The sequence below is a fragment of the Ornithorhynchus anatinus genome, chromosome X5, assembly GCF_004115215.2.
Source record: "Ornithorhynchus anatinus isolate Pmale09 chromosome X5, mOrnAna1.pri.v4, whole genome shotgun sequence".
Taxonomy (NCBI): Eukaryota; Metazoa; Chordata; class Mammalia; order Monotremata; family Ornithorhynchidae; genus Ornithorhynchus; species Ornithorhynchus anatinus.
In genome coordinates this window covers 7,696,710-7,718,680 of record NC_041753.1, presented here as the reverse complement: position 1 = coordinate 7,718,680, position 21,971 = coordinate 7,696,710, and the positions used below count along the sequence as shown (strand labels likewise).

Below are 21,971 nucleotides of genomic sequence, written 5' to 3'. Positions count from 1 at the left end.
GAGGGGTCCGAGAGCAGATGGAGAGGACAGGCCAGGGAGAGGGACAAAGATGGAGACACCGAGCTAGAGAGAGGAGACAGAAGCAGTCGTGGACGGAGAACTGCTCGGAACCAGAGGGTTTCCGACGTCTGGGGAGACGGGTGATGTGGGTCGGGTGGGAAATCTCGTGACAGCGAGAACTCGCGCAATTGTTTTCCTCTCCGGTGTGTGTGTGTGTGTGTGTATGTGTGTGTGTGGGGGGGGACGCTCATATTTACCACAGGGACCGGGGTCGCTGTGGCAACCACACATCTGGGCCCCGGAATCCAGATGTACTGCATCCAGAAGCCATAGCAAAGCGATGAGACAAACTTTGGGCTCCCCGGTCTTGGCCCCCACAGCTGGGAAGGGAATGGTGGGGGACTGGAATGGGGGTGGGGGTGAGGAGGAGGAAGAGGAGGAGGAGGGGGAAAGGGTGGAGGGACAGGAAGTGGGTGAGGGCGACTGGGAGGAGGACACAGGGAGGAGAGAGGATGGGGAAAGGACGGGGAGGGAGAAGAGGGATGAGGACAGGCACAGAAGGTATTGGGTGAGGAAATGGTGCGAAAATTAGAAGGGGAAAGGGAAAACGGGGCAGCGGGGAGACACTGGGCAAGATAAGGAAAACAGAGCAGTGTGGCCAGTGGAAACCTAGTGAAGGAGCCCAAGCCTGGGAGTCAGAGGACCTGGGTTCAAATCCCAGCTCTTCCACTTGTCTACGAGACCTTAGGCAAGTCACTTCACTTACCTGGGTCTCAGTTACCGCATATATAAAATGGGGCTTAAGACCGTGAGCTCCACGGGGGACAGGGACTGTGTCCATCTTGATCATGCTGTGTCTACTCCAGCGCTTAGTTCAGTGCCGGATGCAGAGTAAGCACCTAGCAAATGCCATTAGGAAAAAAACAGGAGGCAAAAAGCGAGGGGAATTCGGTAGGTGGGGACAGAGAAGAGAGGTGGCAGGAAGTGTGAGGGGAAGAAAGCAGAGAAGCAGTATTGCTTAGTGGAAAGGGCATGGACCTTGGAGTCCTGGGTTCTAATCTCGACTCTGCCACTTGTCTACTGTGTGACCTTAATTGCTCCGTGCCTCAGTTTTCTCATCTGCAAGAATCTCCGTGGGACAAACGGATTACCTTGTATCTACCCCGGCGCTTAGAACAGTGCTTGGCACATCGTAAGTGCTTAACAAATACCAACATTATTATTAAATATTAGGTATTATTAAATCCTACTCCTTCTTACCTAGACTGGGCGCCTCCCGTGGGAAATGACGTGGGTCTAAACGGCTAACCTTGCAGATGCCCCGGGGCTTGGACCAGCCCTCGGCACATAGTAAGCACTTACAAATGCCGTAATTATTATTCGTTATTTCGAGAAAGCGAGGGGACATGGGACCCAAGGTGCTCTGCACCTAATAAGCGCTGGATCAATAGAGTCGAGGAGGAGGGAAAGGGGCTTAAGGAGGTAGGGGAGGAGGGTGGGGAGCTAGGAGGGACGACGGGGCGGTCGGCAGCCCCCGGGAGGTGAAGTCGGGAGGGGAGCGAATTGGCGCCCCCCCCCCCCCCCATCCAACCGACCCCCGGGGGAGCCTCGAGGACCGCGCGCCGCCCGCGTGCCCTGCCACGTGCCCTTCCCGCCTCCTCCGAGCGGGGCCCCGCTCTCGTCCAATCAACCCCCTCCGCGGGCCGCGTGCTCTGCCCTCGCCCAATCGCTATCGGGCTCGCGCCGCCCCCCCCCCCCCCCATTCGGGCACACACCCGCGCTCGTGCGCTCCGATAACCGGTGGGTTATCCTCGCGCATGCCCGGTGCCACCCCCCCCCCCCAGGGTCCCCGAGGCCACTTGGCCGCCCCCTGGTGGCCGAGCCTCTCTCCTAGCCTTCGAGCACCGTCGAGGGGGAACGGGCCACGGAGGGAGATAAGGGGGATCGGGACGAGAGGAGGGGGGGACGGGGGGATCGGGAAGAGCGGAAGGGGAAAGGGGGAGATTTTGGATTCGAGGAGGAGGAAAAGAAGGCGAAACAAACCTCCCATCCCTCCGCTTGGGGAGTTGTAGCCGTAGGAGGTAAGGGGGCCGGGGGCCTGTTCGTAGACAGCCCCGCCCCTGGGAGCCCCCATCTGAGTCGCCATGGTTACTCCGTTTTATTTTCCCCCCAAACAGTGGCCGGCAGGGAGGGGAAGGCACCCAGGGCCCGCCTGGCCACGTGAAGGTCCGGTCGGCTCCTCGCCTCACCCTCCCGCCACCCCCGAGGCCCGGGCTCCGGGCCCGGCCCGGCCGAGGGCCAGCCGATCCTCCGGACGCCCACTTGGCCCGGGGCCTCCCTCCCCGACCCGGGCGGCTGTGGGGGGGGTCGCGCCCCCGGGGCTGACGATCGGGAGCGGCTGGCCGGGGGCTGGGGGGGGGCGCCGGAGGAAGGAGGCGAGCCCGCCGGACCCCGGGCCAGGCCGACCCGGCGGCCTCCCACGCCCCCTCTCACGTGGCCCCCTGCCCAGGCTGAGGATCCCCGGCTCTGCCACCTCTGGGTTGGGAGGGGTCTCCCTCCGTCTTCCTGGCCGAGGGCCTTGGCCCGGTCCCCGCTCCTGTTGTTTGTCTCGGGCCAGAGCAAGGGGTGGGAGGACAGGCAGGAGGACGCCCCAGGGCCGCGCCTGTCCTCGGGTGATGGCGCCTATGACTCCCCCTTTCCACAGTATGGGGGGGGGGGGTGCCGCGTTCCTTCCTGTTTACCCGGGAACATTCCGGAGCGGTGCGTGACCCAGTCCCGGGACACCCATTCCCGCCCCGGGCCTGGGAACTGGACACGCGGACTGGTGGGGGACACGGGGCCCCTCGCCCGTGTTTCCTTGGGCCGGAGACCCCGGCAGGGAGCTCCTTGCCCCCCCCCCCCGCTTCTCCCTGAGCACACCCCGACCATCTGCCAGTTAGACGGCACCCCCTCTAGTTCTGTCTTCTTTAATAATAAAAAATAGGGAGACGCACGCACACACACACGCACGCAACCACATACACAGCCCAGTCGCTCTTGCCTCCCCTACCTCCCCCATCACAGCCAAACCTCCCCCATAATGTAAAAACATAGCTCATGGGTTCCGGGCCCACGGGACGGACCACCTCCTTCCCCTCCCCAGTCCAACACCAGAGAAACAGTAGAACATGAACAGGAAGAGAAAAGAACCCTCAAAAACTGGTCCCTTTGAACCCCACAGCAGAAAGAGGGAAAGGGGATCCATCCTATGAACGAGGGGGTGCTAGGCACCGCCCCACCCCGACCAAGTGCCTTGGCCTGGCCCTTACCCCCTGACCTGACAGTGCCAACCCCCTCCCCTCTCACCCCAGAGTCAGGAGGCCCGGGGGCAGGGAGGGAGGATCTAGGCCCCCCCCCCCCCCCCCCCCCCCCCCCCGCCACCCCGGCCTCTCAGCTCCGAATCAGTGCAGGCCGGAGGGGTCGGGGTCAGGGCTGGCCGAGGTAGAGGGGCCGGTGGAGGGGAGGGCGACGGGTGGGGGCCGGCGGGGGCAGGGGGTCCCGGGTGGCGTTGCCGGGGGCCGGGCGGAGGGAGGGTGGCACGGTGGAGCTCTTGATGTGGATCACGCGAGTGTCCATCACCTCACACTCGATCTGCATCATGACCTCGTAGTCCCCGGGGCCTCTGCCGGAAAGCGTCTCTGCACCGGGGGGGGATGGGAAGGGGCGGGGGGAGAGAACCACTCACGTCAGACCCCCTTCGCCTCAGGCTCTTCCACGGCTATCGGGCAGCACGACGGCAGCGTTGTCCCCAACCCCACTCCCGTCACCAACCCCACCAACCTCTCGGTAGCCAATGCGGCTTCTCTACTGGACCAATTCATTCATTCAATTGTATTTACTGAGCGCTTACTGTGTGCAGAGCACTGTACTAAGTGCTGGATCTCCCTCCCCACCCCCTACCCCGCTCTCCCCTATCAAAAGTCTCCTACTTCTTGCTCTGCCACAGGCCCTCAAGGGAGAGTCTCCCACCTCTCTTTGGAGCCCTCAGTCTCGGGTGCCTGGGTTCCCCGCTCTCCGCTCCGATAGCCCCATCCTTCCCTGGCCCAGCTCTCTCTCCTCCCTCCCCTTCCCCTTCCCGGGCCCGCACCAACCCCTGCCGTGGAGGCGTTCCCTCGTTACCGTTGGGGGCCATGGCGGGCATCACTAAGGACATCTTGGGCCGGGACGTCTTGTTGTGGCTGATGGCTGGCAGGAGAAGGTGGTCCTGTGGAGGCCCGGAGGAGAGAGTGGCTGGCGGGGAGGGGGGCCCCGGTGCCCCCTCCGCCCCCTCCCCCTGGCCAACGCTCTCCCACCACGGCTGCCCGGAACCCCAAGCCGGGGCGCTGGGACGGGGAAGGGAGGGGCGGGGCGGCGGGGAGGTCTCACCCGGCGGAAGGAGACGACGTAGAAGGTGTCCTCGCGCCTGTCGATGGCATCTAAGAACTCCGGCTCCGAATGCTTGGGGTGGCGGTAGAGCTGCAGCTGGCTCAGGGACTCCCTGCGGGGTCGGGGACGGGGAGGCAATGGGGGGAAGACGGGTTGGGGGACCCCAGTGGGGAGGGGCTCTGGGACGCCCCCCTGGGAAATGGGAGGTGACTGGGCCTCTGCTCCAGGGGAATCAACTCACCTTTCAGGAGGGCCAGGAGGGTGCGGGGGGACGGCACGGGCTGGAGGTGACTTCATCCGTAGTTGGGACTTCTAGAAGAGGGGAGGGGGAGTGCAACAGCGTTGGGGGCGGGGAGAAACCCCCACACCAGACCCCTCTCGCAGCTCCCCGGGACTGCCCCACCCCCCGATCCCGCCCACGTCACGGCAGGTACCCCCTTTCCCAGGCCCCCCTGCCAACCCCGGGGCTCCTACCTGTCTCTCGCGTGCCCTCCGGGGCTGGGGGCTTCTCTTGCGCCCGCTCTGGTGCCGCCGGACCCAGCCGCTCAGTTCATCGGCCAGCCTGGGGCGGGGAGGTCAAAGGTCAGCGTCACCCTCGCCTGCCGCCCCTGCCTCGTCACCCTAGACTGGCTCTCTCCCCAGGGGTTTACTATTACCAAAGGCTCAGGTTTTGTTTTTTATTGTATTTGTTACGCGCTTAGGAGGCGCCAAGCCCCGTTCTGAGCGCTGGGGTAGATCCAAGGCAATCAGGTTGGACGCGGCCTAAGTAGGAGGGAGAAGAGGCACTGAATTCCCATTTTTTAGCGTAGGAGACACAGAGTAGTGAACTGACTTGCCCTCAAAGTAGGAGGGAAAACGGGCACTGAATTCCCATTTTTTAGACTGAGACGCAGAGAAGTGAACTGACTTGCCCCCAATCTAAGTAGGAGGGAGAACGGGCACTGAATTCCCATTTTTTAGGGAAGGAAACTGAGGCACAGGGAAGTGAACCGACTTGCCCGGTTTCACCCAGCAGGTGAGTGGCCCAGCTGGTTTGAGAACCCCGGCCCCCTGACGCCCAGGCCTGGGGCTCTTCCCACTGGGCCAAGCCGCTCCTCTAGTTCTGCGTTCCCATCTCCTCTCGGTCTCCACTCGTTCCCACGGCATCAACGACCACCTCTATGGGGATGACTCCCAAATCTTCCTCAACCACCTCTGTTGTATTGGACTCTCTCAGTACAGTGCTCTACAGTCAGCCAGCGCTCAATAGAGCAGCACGTGTGGCCCAGTGAATACGGCACGGGCCTGGGAGTCCGGAGGACCCGGGTTCTAATCCTAACTACCAGTTGCCTGCTGGGTGACCTTAGGCAAGTCGCTTATTTTCTCTCTGCCTCAGTTTCCTCAACTGTAAAATGGGGATTCGATCCTCCTTCCTCCAACCTACACCGTGAGCCCCATGTGGGAGAGGGACTGCGTCCAACCAGAAAAACCGTATCTCTTCCGGTTCTTAGACGAGTGCTTGACACATAGTAAGTGCTTAACAAATACCATTTAAAAAAAAGGCCGAGGTGGTTGGTGGGACACTGGCTTCTCGTGAGCTATCTGGGCATGGGTGGGGCCCCGCCCCCTCCCCCAGGTGTCCCTGGGATGGCCGAGGGACCCGTCAGCCCCGTCCCCAGCTGGCCCGGCACCGGCGCCGCAAGGTCAGGTGACCCCGGGCCCGGCCAGTCGGATCCCCCAACCGCAGGGACCAGCGGCCCCGCCCCCGGCCGGCTCAGCCCGGCCCCCACCCCCTTACCGCAGGGACTCGGTACGGTTGAAGTGGCGACAGTCTGGGGACAAGAAGAGCTGGTCCAGGTCTCTGAGCAGCAGCTCCTTCACGCCCCCAGGGTAGGCGGTCAGGTTCCTGGTGGGGACAGCGAGGCTCAGGGTGGGGTGTGGGGAGTGAGGGCCACCCCCCGGGGCCCTGCAGAAGGGACCCAGCTGCAGAGGGGGAGCCTCTCGACATCCCCCTCCACCCCCTCGCACCCACGAGGGGCCGGGGCTGGGGGGAGCCACGCCCGCCCTTACCTGAAGCGGGGCCGGCTGGGGGCGCTGGGCCGGGGCTCCTCCGGGGCCGGGGGCGCCTCCCGGGGCGGGTCCCCCGAGAACTCCAGCAGGTGCCTCCGGGGCCGCGGCTCCTCGCCCTTCTCCCGGAGCGAGGCGGGGGCCGAGGGTGACTCGGTGATGCTGGGGGCGGGGCGACGGGGAGCGGGGACGGGGGCGGGAGCCAGTCAGCCCCCCTCCTCCCCCGGGCCGCTCCCCTACAGAGAAGGAGGCACCCCCACAGACTGCCCCACTAGTCCTTTCGGGCGGGGGGGTGGGGGGGCAGAAGGGGCTGTGCCAACGACGGGGCCCGGGGGCGGAAGCCAGCCTGTACCGAAAGGACTGAGGGGCGGGCAGAATGAGGGCCGTCGGACAGGGGAGGACACAGACGTCGGATATTCGCGGTTCAGTGGGAGAATTCTTGCCTGCCGAGCAGAAGGCCCGGGTTCGATTCCCAGAAGACGCAACGGACTATTTTACGAGAAGCAGCGGGGCCTAGCGGACAGAGTACGGGCCTGGGAGTAAGAAGGACACGGGCCCTAATCCCGGCTCTGCCGCTCGTCCACCGTGTGACTTTGGGCAAGTCATTTTGCTTCTCTGGGCCTCGGTGAAGTCGTCTGTAAAACGGGGATTAAGACCGTGAGCCCAATGTGGGACAGGGACTGTTTCCAGCCTGATTAGCTTGGATGTACCCCAGCGCTCAGTACGGCACCCGGCACGTGGTAAAGGCTTAAAAAAATAGCAGAATTGTTACTGTCACGCTGCACGTGGAAACGTGCGCAGGGAGGGGTGTCGGAATCGGGGAGAGGGGAGGCGGCGGGGACGTGCCGCCTTGATGTCCGGGACCTCACCTGACGGGCCCAAAGTTGAAGGCGATGAACAGTAGGAAGACCATGACGCAGACCACCTTCCTGTTCCCGGCTCCGAACTTCAATTCGCTGTTCTGCAGGGGCCCGGGGGGAGAGCGGGGGCGTGAGATCCCGTAGGGCCACCCCGGGGCGGGTCCCCCCGCGGCCCCCGCAGCGGCCCCGGCTGACCTCGGCCAGGAGCCCCTCGAGGCGTCGGCGCAGGGCGGCATTCTCCCTGCGCAGCTGCTGGTTGTCGGCCAGGATGGCCTGGAGCCGGGCCTCCAGGCCCTGCACGTACTCCTTCTTCTTCCGCCGGGACTGGCAGGCCGACTCGCGGTTCTTGATCATCCGCTGCTGCCGCTTCAGCAGCTTCGCCTGCGGAACCGAGGCCGGAGGCGGGGCGGGAGGGTCACACCGCATCCCCCCCGCCTCGGCGCCAGTCGGCCCCCGCCCTGCCCCCACCTTCTCCCATCCCGGGAAGCCCCTCTCGAGCTCCGCCCTCGCTCCTTTCCCCACCGACTGCAGCCGCCGCTCTCCCTCTCATTCATTCGGTCATAGTTATTGAGCGCTTACTGCGTGCTGAGCTCTCCAGATGGAGCGAAGAGGGTCTCTCGCTCCCCGCTCCGAGCCCCTGCCCAAGCTTGGTCCCCGGAAACCTCACCGGTCTCTGCCCCTCCTCAGCTGTACAGGGGGAGCGGGAGGGCCGCTGACCAGCCCCATGAACGCTGGAGGATCGCCACCCCCGACCTATACACCTACTCGGGGGTGGCGATCCTCCAGCGTTCATGGGGCTGGTCAGCGGCCCTCCCGCTCCTCCACACTGACCCCTAAATCCTCTGCTATCCCAGCTTCTCCTCTTCTGGTTCCCACCCGCCCCTCCATCCCTCCTCCTTTCTTCTTCTGCTTTCTCCTCGGCTGGGGGACGCCATGTCAGGCCGGCAGCCCCGCCCCCGGAAGAGAGGGCCGTGGGGGTGGGCGGCAGGGGGTGGCACAGGCCGGCGGCGGGTGGGGGTGGGGGTTCTCGAGCGGGGCCCTCACCTCACCCCTCCTCGGGACCCCTCCCAGAGGGAAACATTCGAACGGGATGCCAGCCACTCATAGGGTGATGTCATCTGCGGCCCGGCCGATCATAAGGGAGGAATTGGGCGAGGCCAGCGAAGAGGGGGGAGTCCCCGCCGGCTCCCGGAGGGAGCGGCGGGGTTGGCCCCGGGAAGGCCGAGAGGGTCAGATGAGGGAGGGGCGGACGGACTTCCCAGGAGAGCCGCTTGGGCTGGGGGAGGGTTGGGGGAGCCGGGGACCCCTGGCTTTAAATTAAGAACGAGTCCCACAGCTGAGGGAGGCGAAGTCTGCTGGGCCTGGTCTGAGATTCCACCACTATCAATCAACTGTTCTGGAAGGGGGAGGAGAGGGTGTGTGCACACGTGTGTACCTGCGTGTGTGCCCGTGTGGGCCTCACCGGGGAGCTCACTCTGATGCAGAAGGAGGGTTTATTCCCCTTACAAGCAGTCAGCCTAATCCCGGGCAGGGTTCCCACTCCCTTCTGCATCACCCTGACTTGTTCCCCACCCCCAGCACCATCTCCCCCACCCCCAGCACCATCTCCATCATTTATGTATTTCTATTCATGTCCATCTCCCTCTCTATATAGTAAACTCGTTGTGGCCAGGGAATGAGTCTGTTATATAGTTATATTTGACTCTCCCAAGCACTCAGTCCAGTGCTCTGCACGTAGTAAGCGCTCAATAAATAAATACGACCGACTCACGACGGACCCGACAGCGCCTCCTACTCACATCCACCTCAGGGGGGCAGGGGGTCCCGGCCGTGGGCGCGGGGACGATGCTCTTCCTCTCGGGCCTGGGGGCGGGCGGGGCCGGCCCATCCACCGGGGGGGCCTGAACGCGCACGGGCCCGTGAAGCAGGACGACCGGGGGTCCGGGGGGGACTGGTGGGAAGGAGGGGGGGCAAGCCTTAGCCCCCTGGCCTTTAACCCTCCCCTCTGGGAAGGCCCCGTCTCTCGGGCTCCAGACCCCCAGAGCAGATCGCCGATGCCCCCCGGAGCAGAGGGTTCCAGGGGACCCTTCCCAACGACCCCCGCCCCCTCCTCGACACCCTGCAGAGGGTGGAAGAGAGAGCCTCAGGGCTCCCCTCGGCCCCGAGCCGGGAATCGGATTCCTCCGACGGCCGGCCGGGAAGACCACCTGCCTCACTCCCCTGGACTCACCTGGAGGTGGAGTTTCCACCCCGCCCCCAGTAACTTCCTCTGACTTATCCACTCCCTGCCCCCTTTTTGTTTTTTAGGCACTTACTGCGTGTCAGGCACTGTACTAAGTACTGAGGTGGATACGTGATAATCAGATTGAACTCAGTCCTTGTCACACTTGGAGCTCCCAGTCTTAATCCTCATTTGACATATGAGAGAACTGAGACCCAGGGAAGTGATCTACCCAAAGTCACACAGCAGACAAATGGTGGAGTCTGGATTAGAACCCAGGTCTGGTAACTCGCAGGCTCAGGCTCTTTCCACTAGGCCACGCTGCTTCTCTACATATATTTATGCTCTATTATTTCCTCCTCTCTGTAATATACTTCAGGGTCTGCCTCCTCTTTGAGACTGTACGCTCCTTGAGGACAGGAATCATGTTTGTGTACGGTGCTTAATACAGATCTCAGCACATAGTAGGTGCTGGATAAATCCTCTAGATGGACCGATGAGAAGGGAAGCTTCCCAGGGGGTGACTGGAGGGTCCAGATGGGCAAGGTCCCTTACGTGGACCTTCCCGGCCTCTACTTTCCCTCCCCCTCCTCCTCTTCCTCCTGCTCCCCCCGGGCCGTGTACCTGGTGGGGGCTGGGCGAGGGGCTGCAGCAGGACGGCGGGGCTGGGAGACGAGGCGCTGGCAGCCAGCGGGACGGACGTCACGATCACCGGTTTCGGCTGTAACAGAGGCTTCCGCTGGGGCTGGGCCTGACCTGGGGGTGGGAGGCGGGGGGAGGAGAAGGAGAGGTTGTGTGGGGGCTAGGCTGAGGCCGACCGGGGCATCTCCCTTCTGGGACTCATCCTTGATCCCGTCCCCCCGACCTCCGCCGCCCCTCTCGGGTCCCTACCCTCCCAGCCCGAGTGGCCCGGAGACCTCGGGGGGCGAGGGGGCGAGTACCTGAGGGGCCGTCGGGGAGGGGACCCACGCTGATCTGGACGGAGCCGAAGGCGGGGGGCAGGACGTCCCCCAGAAGGCAAAGCTGGGGGGCCTGGGATTCCTTCTTGAAACCCAGCACCTCCTTCACCCCCAAAATCTGACGGAAAGTGGACGGAGGGGGTGGAGGGGTGAAGAGGGGAGCGTCACGTTGTGGGGAAAGGGAGCGGCGGGGCGGGGGTGGGGTCAGAAGGCTCCCTCGCCCTTGGGGCGTGGGGAGGGGACCGGACTGCAGGAGTACCGCCTCGGGCACCCACAGGGAGAGTCAAGGGGCAGGGGCGGAAGGGGAGGCAGAGGAGAGGGAAGCGGGAAGCAGGAAGCTCTCACCTGGCCGGGAGACTCCGCGGCGAGGACGGCCTGTGAGGAGCTGAGCGGAGAGGACGGGGACGCGGGCTCTGACTTGGCCTCGGCATCTGAGTCGGGGGACAGATAAGAGCTGGGTGGGGGGGAGATCCGAGTCGGGTGGGGGAAGGGGGAGGACGGGAGCCAGTCGGGGGGAGGGACCGGAGCTGGGTGGTGGCGGTGGGTAGGAGGGAGGGATGGGAGCCCGATCCGGGGACGGACTGTGGACGGGGGCGGGTGGGAAGGATGGGAGCTGAGGAGAGAGGGAACGGACTGCAGCGGGGGGCAGGGGCAGGATTCTCCGAGAAGAAAGACGAAGCCTCACGAGAAAGATGAGAGTTGGGATGACAGATGCGAGGGAGAAGTGATGGGCAGCAGGCTGCCCACCCCCAAATAGCGTGGGTGGAGAATCCTCCCCCTTCCCTGCCCTCCCCAGCCCCTCGGGGGCTTTGGGCCGTGGCTCGACTGGCTACCTGGGGGGTCGTCGGGGGAGGAGCCCACAGTGATCTGAACGGAGTCTGGCGGGAGGGTCAGGTCATCTCCCAGGAGGCAGAGCCGGGCGCCCGGTGCCTCCGCCTTCACAGCCGACGTCTCCTCCGCACTGGGGGCCTGTGGGAGAGGCGAGGCTGAGGGGGAGGGAGGGAGCTCCGGGGCGGGGCGGGGGGAGAGAGAGAAAGAGAGAGAGAGAGAGAGAGAGAGAGAGAGGGTGGGCTCTGGGAGGGGGCCTAGGGAGAGGCAGGACTGCTGAGGGGAAGGCTCGCCCCTCCCAGACTCCGTAGAGAGAGGGGCCTGTGAGCCGGAGGAGAAGACTTGCCCCTCTGGGTCTCTGGAGGGGTGTCTGTGGGGCCCGGGGAGAGGCAGGGCTGCTGAGAAGGCTCGCCCCGCCGGGTCACTGGAGAGAGAGGGGTCTGTGGGGGTCCAGGGAGAAGCAGGGCCGCCGAGAAGGCCCGCCCCTCCGGATCTCCGGGATCGAAGCGGCTATCGCCCGTCTGGTGCCCTCGGGAGGGGCGAATGGGCAACGACCCCCACCCTCGAGGGGATCCCTCCCCGAACCCCGGGGGCAAGGAGACTCACCGGGGACAGGGCGGGTGGGGCGGGGGGACTCACCAGGCCGGGGGGCTCTGTGGACAGCGATGACTCGGAGCTGGGGGGGGAGGAGGAGGAGGAGGAGGAGGAGGAGGAGCAGGGGGAGGACGGTTCTGATTTCACCTGCAGATCTAGTACGGGAAAGAGACGGAGACAGAGAGAGAGACAGAGACGGGGGGGCGGAGGGGGTACGTCAGATCCCACACAGGAGCAGAGGAGGGGACGAAGCGGAGGTGGAAGGGAGGCGGCATGGTCTAGTGGGTAGTGCACGAGGCCTGGGAGTCAAAAGGACCTGAGTTTCAATCCCGGCTCCCTTCTTTGTCAGCCGTGTGACTTTGGACAAGTCACTGAACTTCTCTGGGCCCGTTACCTCATCTTTAAATGGGGATTAAATTGTGACCTCCACGTGGGATGGAGACTGTGTCCAACTTGATTATCTTGTACCTACCCCGGCATTTAGAACACTGCCTGAGACATAGTAAGCACTTCAAAAAAAATAAGGTAGAAGAGAGCAATGACGATCCAGAGCCTTCAGGCTCTGTCGGGAAGGGGAAGCAGCATCTCCTAGTGGAAAGAGCCTGGACCTGGGATTCAAAGGACCTGAGTTCTACTCCTGACTCTGTCATTTGTCTGCTGTGTGACCTTGGGCAAGTCACTGCACTTCCTCTGGGCTTCAGTTTCCTCATCTGTAAAAGTGGAAATTGGTCCTGGGAGTCCCATGTGGGACAGGGACTGTGCCCAATCTGATGATCCTGTAATAATGTCTGTCTCCCCAGCCAGACTGTACGCTCATTATGGGCAGGGAAGATGCCTGCTAACTCTGCTGTACAGGACTTTCCCAAGCACTTAGTACAGTGCTCTGCACATCCTGCCTGGATTACTGCATCAGCCTCCTTGCTGACCTCCCAGACTCCTGTCGTTCTCCACTCCTGTTCACACAGTGATGCTGCCTGGATCATTTTTCTACAAAAACACTCGGGACATGTTTCGCCACTCCTCTGAAAACTCCAGTGGTGGCCCATCCTCCTCCCCATCACACAGAAACTCCTCACCATTGGTTTCAAAGCGGTCCATCCCCTCGCCCCCTCCTCCCTCACCTCCCTCCTCTCCTAATCCAACCCAGCCCGCGCATTTGACCCCTCTAATGCCAACCTTCTCACTGTGCCTCGATCTCGTCTATCCCGCCGCCGACACCCCGCCCATATCTCCCTCCTCAATCCCAACAGACAATTCCTCTCCCCCGACCTTCAAAGCCTTATTGAAGGCCCATCTCCTCCAAGAGGTCTTCCCTGATTAAGCCCCCCTTTCCTCTCCTCCCACTCCCTTCTGGTCACCCTGACTTGCTCCCAGCCCCACTGCACTCATATCCACGTCTGCAATTTATTTCTTAATATTAATGTCTGTCTCCCTGTCCTCTAGACTGTAAACTCGTTGCGGGCAGGGAATGTGTCTGTTTATTGTTGAATTGTACTCTCCCAAGCGTTTAGTACAATGCCCTGCCCACAGTAAGTGCTCAACAAAAACAATTGAATTAGTGAGTGAATAGATAGTAAATGCTCAATCCATCCCACTGATGGGTTACCAACCCCAGCACTCAGTACAGTGCCTGGCACATAGTAAGTGCTTAACAAATACCATTTAAAAAAAAGGAAAAAGGGGACTGGGGCTTCCCTCTGCAGGGAGGGAGAGGCCTCTCTCACCTGGAAAGATGGGTAGCAGGTCCCAGGGGGGCTCCGGGGGGCTGATGTCCATGTCCAGGTCCAGGGAGCCACTGTCCAGCTGACGGGGAGAGGAGGGGAGGCGTCAGGGTGGTGGGACCCCCAGCCCGGACCCCCTCCCGCCCCCCCCCGGCCCTCCCCCAAGGGTCAGCGTCGTTACCGGGACGTCCAGGTCCAGGCAGCGGAAGAGCTGCGTCTGCTCCTCCGACCCTCCATCCAGGCAGGTGTACAGGCTGCTGTCTGCGGGGCAATAGTCTTATATTGGACTGTCCCAAGCGCTTAGTAGAGTGCTCTGCACGTAGTAAGGACTCAATAAATAATACTGACTGATTGACCGATCAGGCCAAAGGCCCCACTCCCCACTCCTATCCTTCAACTCCTTCTGTGTCGCCCTGACTTGCTCCCTTTATTCATCCGCCGCCCCAGTCCCACTCGTGTCCACCTCTGTCATTTCTTTATTTCCATTAACGTCTATCTCCCCCTCTAGCCTGTAAGCTCACTGCGGGCACAGAATGAACCTTTAATATGAGAGTCACCCAAGCAAGCGCCTAATAGCAAGGCAGAGTGGACAGAGCCGAGACACGGGAGTCAGAAGGTCGTGGGTTCTAATCCCGGCTCCGCCACTTGTCTGCTGTGTGGTCGTGGGCAAGTCACTTCACTGGGCCTCATTTCCCTCCTCTGTAAAATGGGGACTGAGACTGTGAGCCCCACACAGAACAGGGCCTGTGTCCACCTCGATTTGCTTGCATCCACCCCAGTGCTTAGGTACGGTGCCTGGCACAAAGTAAGCCCTTAACAAATACCCTCTTTATTAATAATGAGAAGCAGCGAAGCCGCGTGGCTTAGCGGAAAGAGTCCAGGCTTGGGAGTCAGAGGTCGTGGGTTCTAATTCTGACCACTGTTTATCAGCTCTGTGACTTTGGGCAAGTCACTTCTCCGTCCCTCAGTTCCCTCATCTGTAAAATGGGGATTAAGCCTGTGAGCCCCACGTAGGGCAACCTGATGATCTTGCATCTACCCCAGTGCTTAGAAATGTGCTTGGCACATTGTATGCGATTAACAAATACCATAATAATAATTATTATTATTAAAATGGGGATTAAGCCTGTGAGCCCCACGTGCAATCTGATTATCTTGCATCTACCCCAGCGCTTAGAAAAGTGCTTGGCACCGAGTAAGCGCTTAACAAATACCATAATAATTACTATTATGAAAAGAGGGATTAATAATAATGTTGGTATTTGTTTAGCGCTTACTCGGTGCCAAGCACTTTTCTAAGCGCTGGGGGGAGATCCAAGGTAATCAGGTTGTCCCCCGCGGGGCTCACACTCTTCACCCCCATTTTTTACAGATGAGAGAACTGCGAGCCCCACGGGGGGCAATCCGATTACCTTGGATGTCCCCCAGCGTTTACAACGGCGCTGGCCACATAATAAGCGCTTAACCAACACCATGAGAACAATTATTATTAAAATAGGGATTAAGTCTGCGAACCCCGAGTGGGGCCATCTGATGACCCTGTATCTCCCCCAGCGCTTTAGAAGAGCGCTGGGCTCATAGTAAGCGCTTAACAGATGCCGTCATTATAGTTTTTATTATTAATAGTAACAAATATCGCTGAGTGGCCGCCCCCCCCCCCCCGCGCTCCGGGCCCGATGGTTCAGGCCGCGACCCCTCCCACCAATTCCGGAGTGGTAGAGTCGGCGGGGGCTTAACCCCAACACACACACACACACACAGCAAAGCTAAAACCCCTCCTGGGGACCCCGAGCACCCCGGGGGGTTCACCCCGAGGCCAGGACGGACTGTACACCCACATACGTACACACATAGATGCAGGCGTACACGCAAGTACACGCGCCGCTCCCTCTTGCTCCCCCCCCCCCGCGCCCCGCATTGGTCCGCCCCGCCCCGGGCCCCTCCCCCCCGCCCCGGGATGGTTCAACCCAGGCCGGGCCCCGCCCCCTCGGGCTCGTCAGCGTTGCGGCCCCCGGGCCCAGCCGCGGAGCGCCGCCCCCGCCCTTCCCTCTGCCCCGGCCCCGCGGACCCCAGTCCTCGGCGCTCAGCAGATTGTCGGCGAAGAAACGCGCCGGGTCGGCGATGTCGCTGAGGACCAGCAGCTCCGCCGCCATCTTTCCCCTCCCCCCCCCCGCCCGCCTCCGGCCCCTGGACCCGGAATTGGAGTTCCGCCCTCGGGCCCGGCCAATCCCCGCGCGCCGGGGAGGGGCCCGGAAGCGCGAGGACCAATGAGGGACGCGGCGCAGGAAGGCGTGGGCCAATCGCCGGGGAGGAGGCGGGGCGCGGGCCAATCGCCGCGCGGAAGAAGCCGGAGGGGCTTCCGGCCGCCGGCGCCAGGGGGCGGTGTTGCGCCGCCCGAGCCCCCGCCAGGCTTTAAAGGGCCAGTAGGCCGTCCCCGCCTCCCACGCAGGTGCTTGGCGTTAAGTGAGAGCTTACTAGGGGCCCAGCACCTTACCAAGCGCTTGGGAGAGGAATAATCATTAATGATCATTATGGTATTTGTTAAGCGCTTACTATGCTAAGCGCTGGGGTGGATACAAGCAAATCTGGTTGGACACCGTCCATGTCCACTGTACTAACTTGGGAGACTGTAAGCTTGTTGTGGGCAGGGAATGTGTCCATTATATTGTTATAGTGTACTCTCCCAAGCGCTTAGTACAGTGCTCTGCGCACAGTAAGCACTCGATAACTACCGTCAATCCACTGACATCAATGTCCGACCGCCCCCCCCAGACTCTAAGCTTGTTGTGGGCAGGGAAGGCGTCTGTTACACGGTTGTCTGGGCCTCTCATTCATTCAATAGTATTTATTGAGCGCTTACTATGTGCAGAGCACTGTACTAAGTGCTTGGAATGGACAATTCGGCAACATATAGAGACAATCCCTGCCCATCGATGGGCTTACGGTCTAATCGGGGGAGACAGACGGACAAAAACAAAAACACTTGTATGCTGTGTGACCTTGCGCAAGCTACTTAACTCTCCCGAGCACTCGGTCCAGTGCTCCGCACACAGCTAGCGCTCAATAAATACGACCGACAGACGGACCCAGAACACGCTTCACGTCTGCTCTTTCCGCTTATTACGGCGCCTTGCCCACAGTGAGCGCTCGCTAAGTACGATCGGACGAATGAACGAACGGCCTTTAATCAAGTGAACATTTTGCGCAGCCCCCGGGCCAGCTCCGCGTCCCGCTCCCGGCCCTTCGCCACCACGCTCGCCAGCGCCTCCCGGGCCGCCCGGTTGGCCGGTTCCGCCTCCAGGACCCTCCGCAGGTCGGCGGCCGCCTCGCCCAGCTCCCCCAGGGCCGCCCGGGCCGCCCCCCTCCGGTAGAGCGCCTTGAGGTGGCCCGGCTCCCGCTCCAGGGCCCTCTCGCAGCTCTGCGCCGCCAGCCGGGGCTGCCCCAGGAGGAGCTGGCAGGCCGCCAGGTTGGCGTGGAGGGCCGTGCGCCCCGGGGGGCCCGGCGGGGGGAGGGTCAGCAACAACCGCAAGGCCCGGCCGTAGCAGCGGGCCGCCCCCCGCACGTCCCCGGCCCGGAAGAGCTCCGTGCCCAGGGCCCTCTCCTCCCGGGCCAGAGCCTCCTTCTCCCCGGGGTCCAGCTCCCAGGAGTCCCGGCCCGGGGTGAAAGCCGTCAAGGTGAGGCGGGGCGGGGGCCGGGGGTCCCCGGGGAGCAGCAGCTCCGCCTCCTCCCCCAGCCGCATGGACTCCAGGCATTTCTCCATCAGCTGTCCCCAGGGCTCCTCCCTCCAAGGCCCCACGCCCAGGGTGAGGTCCGCCGAGTCGCCGGCCCAGCCGGGCATCGCCGCCACCGCCACCCGGCAACGGGAGCCGCTCTTGGGTTTGTCTAGGCCCCGGCCCGGGGTCACGATCCGTTTCACGAAGCTGCCGTCCGGGCACCGCCAGAGCGAGGGCCGCGGGGCGGGCCGAGGCACCCCGGCGGGCGCCCCGGGGGGGCCGGGAGGGTCTCCGCCCGTCCCCCCGGCCGGCCGGGGGGCGGCCCGGGCGGCCTCCCGAACCCGACCGGCCGCGTCCGGGTCGCCCGCCGACCAGTCGGTCTTCGCAGAGACGGCGACGGGACCCCGTCCTCTGGGGTTCGCCGGTCGGCGCTCCTCACCGGCGGCGGACCCCTCCGGCGGTAGTCCGCTCCTCGCCATCTTATCTGCGCTCCCTTTCTCTCCTACCTCAGCGGTTGCCACTTCTGCCTCCTCCTCATTTGGGCTTTCCATTCTGGGAGCTCCGGAGGGGCGGGGACGGGGTGCGGCCAAGACCAGTCAGCGAAAACCTAGAGAGGATTGAGAAGCGGTGTGGCTTGGTGGAAAGACCCGAGGGCCTGGGTTCATTCATTCGATAGTATTTATCGAGCGCTTACTATGTGCAGAGCACTGTACTAAGCGCTGACCAGCTGCTGGGTGGCCGTGGCCAAGTTGCTTCACTTCTCTCATCTCTACAAACAGGATTCGATACCTGTCCTCCCTCCTATTTAGATAGCGAGCCCCATGAGGGAACCTTACGATCCACCGGTTCTGTTGTAGTGTCCTTTCCCAAGCACGTAACACAGTGCCGTGCACATAATAAGCACTCAAGAGATACCACTGACGATGATGACCGCAGCGCTTAGAACAATGCCTGACTCATAGGAAGGACTTGATACCCCAATAATATTATCTACTAACCCATCAATCGTATGTATTGAGCACTTACCATGCACGGACCACTGTCCTGAGCGCTTGAGTACAATATAACAAGATATCGGATTCACTCCTTACCCACAGGAATTGTACCTACCCTGGAATTTAGCACAGTGTTTCGCAGCGTGGCTCAGTGGAAAGAGCACGGGCTTTGGAGTCAGAGGTCACGGGTTCGAATTCCGGCTCGGCCACTTGTCAGCTGTGTGACTTTGGGCAAGTCACTTCACTTCTCGGTGCCTCAGTGACCTCATCTGTAAAATGGGGCTTAAGACTGTGAGCCCCACGTGGGACAACCTGATTCCCCTGTGTCTACCCCAGCGCTTAGAACAGTGCTCGGCACATAGTAAGCGCTTAACAAATGCCAACATTATTATTATTTATTGTTGCATTGTACTCTCCCAAGCGCTGGGTACAGTGTTCTGCACGCCCTAATCGCTCAATTAATACGATTGAATGGATGAATATAAAGAAATAAATAGGAGATATGGACCCAACGATATTCATATAGTTGTTCTGAGTGACCAGGGGTTGGGGCTGTCAGTTGTGACCCTCCCCTTTAGCTCCCTTCGCGGCCCAGCCGGCCCTTTGCCCTTCTCCCCCACCTCTAGGGGCCGCTTCCCCGAGGCCCCGGTCGGCCGGGGACTACAAGTCCCAGAAGGCTCCGCGGCGAAGGGAGCGCGTCCGCTTACGGGACCGCACGAGGGTCAAAAAACGCCAATTCCCCCCGTTTCCCCCCACCTTGTTCCCCTTCGGCCCGGCAAAAGGCCCGCCTCTTTCGGGCCTAAGCCGGAAGCGGAGCGAGCGGCCCCTCTGCCCCCGGGCTCCCTCGACCCCTCTCCCCGGGGGTCTTACCTGTCTGGAGGGGGGCAGAGGAGAGAAAGAGAACCCGCGCCATTTGCCCCCCCTCCCCCGCGGCATTCACCAATCCGAGCAGGGAACGCCCCTCCACCCGCCTACTTCACCCTTACGTCACTTCCTTGGTAACCTGGCCCTCCCAAGGCCCATGGTAACCGGACTAATCCCCCGCTTTGATGATAATAATAATAATAATGTGGGTATTTGTTAAGCCCTTACTATGTGCACAGCACTGTTCTAAGCGCTTCTAACAGGGTCATCGGGTTGTCCCACGTGGGGCTCACAGTCGTAATCCCCATTTTACAGATGAGGGAACTGAGGCCCAGAGAAGTGAAGTGACTTGCCCGAAGTCACACAGCCGACGAGTGGCAGAATCGGGATTAGAACCCATGACCTCTGACTCCCAAGCCCAGGCTCGTTCCGCTAAGCCACGCTGCTTCTACTAAGCCACGCTGCTTCAAGATATATATGTATATGCATACATTACATACTGAATGTATAATGTATTATATATATGTATATACACATTAGTACATAAGTGCTGGGGTAGATCCAAGCTAATCAGGTTGGGCACGGTCCCTGTCCCACATGGTGCTCACGTTCTTAATTTCCATTTTATAGATGAGGAAACAGAGGCCCAGAGTAGTGAAGTGACTTGCTCTAAATGGCGGAGCCGGGATTAGAACCCAGGTCCTTCTGACTCCCAGGCCCATGCTCTAGCCACTAGGCCTCCCTTCTTCCTAGGGAGGGAGGTCCCTGCCTGACTGGACCCTTCCTCCAGCTGAGATCCTGGCATCACGGTCCAACATTTTTCTTTCTCCTTTATGTCGTTCGGGCCACAGGTGTGTCCTGAAGTTCCCGGTGAGAGGAAGGATGAACCCCAGAATTCCGGGACCATTCCGCCAAATTCAGAACATCTGGTCACCCCATCCAAGGCTGACTCTCCATCCATGAATTCCACCCTCCCCCCAGGTTCTCCAGGAAATTAAAAGCCACCTCTGCCTCCTTCCTTCTGATGCCTGCTCACCCCCACCTGTCCTCATCTCTCTCCTCCTCAGAGAGAAAAACAGAAAACAACGAGCAAATAAAATGGAAAATGGACTTTACCCAGAACTTCTGTCCATGGGGCGGCCTCATGGGGGTGGGGGTAGGGGAGCCTCAAGCCCTTCCCACCCCCCAAAGGGCAGAGGGCAGAGATATAAAATGACAAGAACAGGCAGAACTATCCAGAGAGAGAGAGAAGACTGAGGTAGGGGCCAGAGCATAGATTAGGAAGCCCCCTGAGCTGAGGAGTCTAGGAGATAATGAAGCCCCTTGAGGGTCACAAAGGGTAGGGAGAGACAGCAAGGGTAAAAAAACAGTTCCCTCATGGCCTCTCCAATTCTCTCCGGTGTGGGGGACACATAACCCACCCCCAAAGGCCTGGTGTACCTCAGGCAGCCCCCAGCCTCCCCCAGATTATTATTAAAAATAATGATAATAATAATAAATAGCAGGGAGGCGACAGGAGAGAACCAGAAATCAGGGAGGGAGGAAGGGAGGGTCGTTCTAGTTGTCTTGTCAGACCCGGGCCTGCTGGCATTCTTCTGACCTTTCTAGTTCCCTGGTATTGGCAGCCCTGGTCAGAGGCAGGTCTCGGGTCAAACAGGCCAGTTGGGGCCATAACTGGGCAGAAACGGCTGGGTTCCGATGTCATGAGAAGCAGTAGAGCCTAGTGGATAGGCCTCGGGACTGGGAGACAGAAGAACCTGGTTTCTCAGCCCTGCTCTACCACTTGTCTTTTGTATGACCTTGGGCAGTAGTAATAATAATAATAATGATTGTGGTATTTGTTAAGTGCTTATTATTTACCAGGCACTGTACTAAGTGCTGGGATGGATACTTCAAATCTGTGCCTCAGTTCCCTCACCTGCAAAATGGCTTCAATGGGATTCAATTTCTTCCCCTTGACTCTATTTATTGCCATTATTCTTGTCTGTCTCCCCCGATTAGACTGTAAGCCCGTCAAACAGCAGGGACTGTCTCTATCTGTTGCCGACTTGTTCATTCCAAGTGCTTAGTACAGTGCTCTGCACATAGTAAGCGCTCAATAAATACTATTAAATGAATGAACTTGTCTGCTGTGTGACCTTGGGCAAGTCACTTTGCTTCTCTTTGCCTCAGTTCCCTCATCTGTAAAATAGGGATTAATTTTCTTGGATCTACCCCAGCGCTTTGCACAGTGGCTGGCACACAGCAAACACTTAACAAATACCACAGTTATTACCATTATTATTCTTATTAGCCCAGCTCCCATCCAGCCTACAAGGTGACAGAATTCCTGAGCATCTTAACCCCTGTGGTTTGAGCGGGGCTTACCCCCTAGATTGTAAACTCTATGTGGGCAGGAACTGTAAGCACTCAATAAATATGATTGGTTGATTGATTGATGGATGGATTTTTTTTGTATATTCCCTAAACCCTAGTATAGCACTGTCCATAAAGCAGCTGCTCAGCAAATACTAGTAATTTAATAAAATTTAAAAATCCTCTTCGAAGGGGGAATTGAATTAGTAGACATCTTGGACTGACCAATCATAGATTTGGTTCCCAAGGGTGGACTATCCCATTAGAGATAGATAGATGGGTAGATAGATAGATAGATAGATAGATAGATAGATAGATAGATAGATAGATAGATAGATATAGATATACGGGGAGGGGGAGGTACAAGCTGATCCATTGACACTGAGGAGGGGAGCATGCTGGAAGCCAGAC

At 60.5% G+C, this 21,971-nt stretch overlaps 2 protein-coding genes and 1 long non-coding RNA gene across 5 annotated transcripts; 1 reads left to right on the top strand and 2 right to left on the bottom strand.

The window, feature by feature from the left end:
• Positions 1–3,416: 3,416 nt before the first annotated feature.
• Positions 3,417–19,252, bottom strand: ATF6B (activating transcription factor 6 beta). Of its 3 annotated transcripts, none has more exons than XM_029055333.2 (19): positions 19,212–19,252; positions 17,853–17,953; positions 13,815–13,894; positions 13,637–13,715; positions 11,958–12,067; positions 11,324–11,459; positions 10,836–10,921; positions 10,473–10,608; positions 10,156–10,287; positions 9,110–9,261; positions 7,506–7,691; positions 7,320–7,411; positions 6,454–6,612; positions 6,182–6,289; positions 4,879–4,966; positions 4,646–4,716; positions 4,405–4,516; positions 4,159–4,243; positions 3,417–3,677 (listed from the first exon to the last, which is right to left on the bottom strand). In XM_029055333.2, the coding sequence occupies exons 4-19, from the start codon at positions 13,686–13,688 to the stop codon at positions 3,466–3,468; spliced, it is 1,917 nt and encodes a 638-aa protein (XP_028911166.1). In that variant the 5' UTR covers positions 13,689–13,715; positions 13,815–13,894; positions 17,853–17,953; positions 19,212–19,252; the 3' UTR covers positions 3,417–3,465. The 3 variants fall into 3 exon arrangements, with proteins under 3 accessions (XP_028911166.1, XP_028911167.1, XP_028911165.1); XM_029055334.1 differs by lacking the exon at positions 19,212–19,252 and adding an exon at positions 18,457–18,476; XM_029055332.2 differs by lacking the exons at positions 17,853–17,953; positions 19,212–19,252 and adding an exon at positions 15,702–15,807 and having other exon boundaries at positions 9,116–9,261.
• Positions 16,785–17,825, bottom strand: FKBPL (FKBP prolyl isomerase like). Its single transcript, XM_029055570.2, has 2 exons — positions 17,786–17,825; positions 16,785–17,635 (listed from the first exon to the last, which is right to left on the bottom strand). Exons 1-2 carry the CDS (start codon positions 17,823–17,825, stop codon positions 16,821–16,823), a joined length of 855 nt encoding a protein of 284 aa, XP_028911403.1. The 3' UTR covers positions 16,785–16,820.
• A 53-nt stretch (positions 19,253–19,305) lies between the features above and the next one.
• On the top strand, positions 19,306–20,320 carry LOC114808048. Its single transcript, XR_003756000.2, has 2 exons — positions 19,306–19,365; positions 20,057–20,320. It is a non-coding gene; the product is annotated as an uncharacterized LOC114808048 (long non-coding RNA).
• The last annotated feature ends 1,651 nt before the right edge of the window (positions 20,321–21,971 follow it).